We start from the raw sequence: 3,409 nt of genomic DNA, 5'->3' as shown, positions 1-3,409 counted from the left end.
CTTATTATTCAAATTACTAAAAAATACTATAAATTTATTTCTAATTGAGATATTTAATTAGTTCTTCATAATTTTTAAATGGTATTTCATTCATATTTAAATTTAAATTTTATTTACTTATTTAATTTGCATCTAAATAATTTATAAACTTTGTATATTTTTTCAAAGGATCAGTCAACATATTATATTATTCAATTTAATTAAAAATTTAATTTAAAATTACATCAAATAAAAGTATATTATTACCTATTTATAATTATTTTTGAAAACTATGAAATTTTTCTTTCATTTCTATTTATTTTTCCCCTTCTAACTTTTATTATATATTCAAATGCATTAAATTTAATTATTCCTCATATTATTTTATTATTTATGAAAAATCAAATAACATTTAACATTCACCCTATGTAAATATTTACTTGTGTAAGTTTTACATATTGTTTATTGTTAATTATTATTAATAAGCTTTTAATTTAGTCTATATATTAGGTTATTAGAAATTATTAATATCTTTTTTCATATAATAACTAAAGTTTTATTACACTAATTATAATAATTTTCGTTTTTCATGTTCTTATATATTTATATTCATTTATTCTTTAATTTATTATTGTTATTAATTTAAAGAAGGTTTTTAATCTTATTACAATTTATCTTGTTATTAATATTAATATTAATGTTATTATTATTATGACTATGATTATGATTATGATTATAATTATGATTATTATTATTATTATTATTATTCTTATTATTATTATTATTATTATTATTATTTTTATAATTATTAAGATTTTTATTATACTTATTCTTTTTATTCTGGAGGATTTATTACATTTGTATCTTCATATGATATATTCATTAAAATTAAATCTTCGAAACTATACAAATCATTTTAAGATTTAATTTGTAAATCTAATATAGTATTTTTTAATTATTGTTTTTATTCTGGAGTTATTGTTTTATTATTTTTTATGTTATATATATATTTGTTAACTAAATCTTATATTTTTCTTTTTAACTCATATTTTTATTTTATTATTTTTGACTATACAAATAATTTAAATATATATATTATTATTAAAATATATATAAAAAGTGATATACAATTAAAATAATAAAATTAACTAAAAAATATAAAAAATAAATATATATAATATAATATATAAATGTTAGACACTGAATAATATTATAATTAAGTATATTTAAATTATATACTAAAAAAATATATATCTTTATAATATATATAAATATAATATATATATATATTTAATTATTTATTTATTATTATATTCATTTATTAATATTTTTAATTAATTTTATATATAAAATATATATTAAAATTATTAACCCCCTGAAATGTTTTTTTAATTATAAGTTAATTTGTTTTTAAAAATACTTAACTTTTTTAAATTAGTATTTTTTGAAATCTAAATAAAATTAAATATAAATTTTTAATAATTATCAAATAAATATAATAAATTATTAATATATAAATTATATAAATTAAATTAATAAATAAAAAAAATAAAAATTAACTTAATTTAACAAAATTTAATTTTAATAAATTTTTAAATAAAAATAATTAATAAAATCATTATCTAAACAAATATAAATTTAAATTTTAACTTCCAACCATTATACTATCTGTTAATTTACTAAAATATACACTCTCTACTTTTTCATTATTAATTTAAAAAATCTAAATTTCATTCCATTTCTTACTTTCGTAAATAGAAACATTACCATTTAAAAATCCTATTGATAAAAAATTTGAAGACATATCAAATTTTAAACAACAAAAACTGCTTTCTGAGTTTTAGAAACTTTTTATACTTTTACCTTTTCTTAAATCAAAAATTAATATTTATTGTTCATTTCCAGCAGCTAAAATATATCCATTTTCAGAAAAATCTATTAAATTAATATTTTCTCCTTCTATTTTTTCCTCCAAAACAACCATAAGTTCATTTTCTTGTGTGTTCCAGAATCTCACAAAACCATCATTTGATCCTATTCCTAAAAGATTACCGTCTGGATGAATTTTTAAGGTACTTATTGATAATTGGTTAACGAATTCTTTAATTATAAGGACTTATTTTTGTTCAAAAATATCATGATATGTTATTTTCCCGTCTGAATGACCGACTATAAGTAAATAGCCATTCGGGTGAAAAGTTGCAGATGTAATATTATTACAATTGAAGATATATTATGTTAAAAAGGAATCATTTTCATGTACAAAAACCTTTAATGATTCATTATTTATTGAATAAAAAGCCATTTTATTACCTAATTTATCCGATTATATAAATTTAGCATCTAAAACAGGAATATTGTTCGAATGTTAAGTTTTTTCGGAGAAATAAGTTTAATTAGAAATATTAAAAAATGTAAGAAATCCATTAAAATCCGAAACTAAAAAATACTCTTAAAAAAAATCATGTATTTTATCATAATTTTTTATACTAAAATTTGATTTTAAACTATAATTTTTTATTTACTATTTTTTTATTTTTTTATTTAAAAAAAAAATAAAGAAGAAAAAATAAATATATATACATCTAAAGTAGAAAATTAAGAATTATAAAATTTATCTTTTTTTCTTTCTTTTCTTAAACTAATTAATTATTAAGAAATTTCAGTTATAGAATTTTTTATATATTCAGGTAGTTAATATATATCATTTTCGATATCCATTTTAGGTTATTGTTCATTTAATATACTTCTTTTTTTAAATTCTTCCCTTTCTTTTAATAAACGAGATATTACACGGCATGCCGCATCGTGTTAATATAAAGCATAAGATAGTTATTGACGCATTTATTCGAGGTTTTATTTCAGATTGTAATTTTCTAATAATAAAGAATCCCATTCAGATTGAAATACTTACAAAATCTAAGGAACTGATGATGTTTTTTGGCTTGTTTTTGATTTTATTATTTAATTTGCTATATTTTTTTATTTTTATAGGTTTTTTTTATTTTTTAAAAATTTACATTTTATTGGAATTAAATCATCTAAAGATAAGGATTACTGGGTTATTGGACATTAACCGGTTGATTATACGTATTTTTGGATTATTCGCTTTTAAAATACGTGACCAGTCTTTTTAGATACCATTGGCTCGGTTAATTATTCGCCGGAAAATGCACAGTAATTCCAGGACATTTTATTTTATATATTTATTTATTTAATTATTTTATTTATATTTTATTTATAAATCTTTTAATATTTTTATTATTTTAGACACATATTATTATTTATATAAAGTTTTTTAAAAAACTATTTACAATTATTTTTGATTATAAAATATAAAATAAAAAAACAATAATTATATTAAAATATATTAAAAAAAAATATATATAATATTAAAAGAAAAAAAAAATTATATATAATAAAAATAAAA

General features: G+C 15.8%; 1 protein-coding gene across 1 annotated transcript, besides 9 other annotated features; it reads right to left on the bottom strand. All coding sequences in view use genetic code 6, as the record gives it.

The window, feature by feature from the left end:
* Positions 1 to 658: 658 nt before the first annotated feature.
* Positions 659 to 790: a microsatellite.
* Positions 725 to 819: a microsatellite.
* Positions 820 to 1,224: 405 nt separating this feature from the next.
* Positions 1,225 to 1,269: a microsatellite.
* A 199-nt stretch (positions 1,270 to 1,468) lies between these two features.
* Positions 1,469 to 1,523: a microsatellite.
* Positions 1,524 to 2,726: 1,203 nt separating this feature from the next.
* On the bottom strand, positions 2,727 to 3,171 carry IMG5_153490 (nucleotide binding ubiquitin-protein ligase, putative; the record flags this gene model as incomplete). The annotated part of the gene is made up of 2 exons (XM_004030765.1): positions 2,727 to 2,951; positions 3,000 to 3,171. Coding segments are annotated over 2 exons (397 nt in total), but the record flags the coding sequence as incomplete, so codon positions are not given.
* Positions 3,170 to 3,222: a microsatellite.
* Positions 3,172 to 3,210: a microsatellite.
* Positions 3,223 to 3,306: 84 nt separating the features above from the next.
* Positions 3,307 to 3,409: a microsatellite.
* Positions 3,341 to 3,409: part of a microsatellite that runs on past the window's edge.
* Positions 3,389 to 3,409: part of a microsatellite that runs on past the window's edge.

The sequence above is a fragment of the Ichthyophthirius multifiliis genome, assembly GCF_000220395.1.
Source record: "Ichthyophthirius multifiliis unplaced genomic scaffold scaff_1120509251171, whole genome shotgun sequence".
Taxonomy (NCBI): domain Eukaryota; phylum Ciliophora; class Oligohymenophorea; order Hymenostomatida; genus Ichthyophthirius; species Ichthyophthirius multifiliis.
This window is presented reverse-complemented; position numbering and strand designations above follow the sequence as displayed.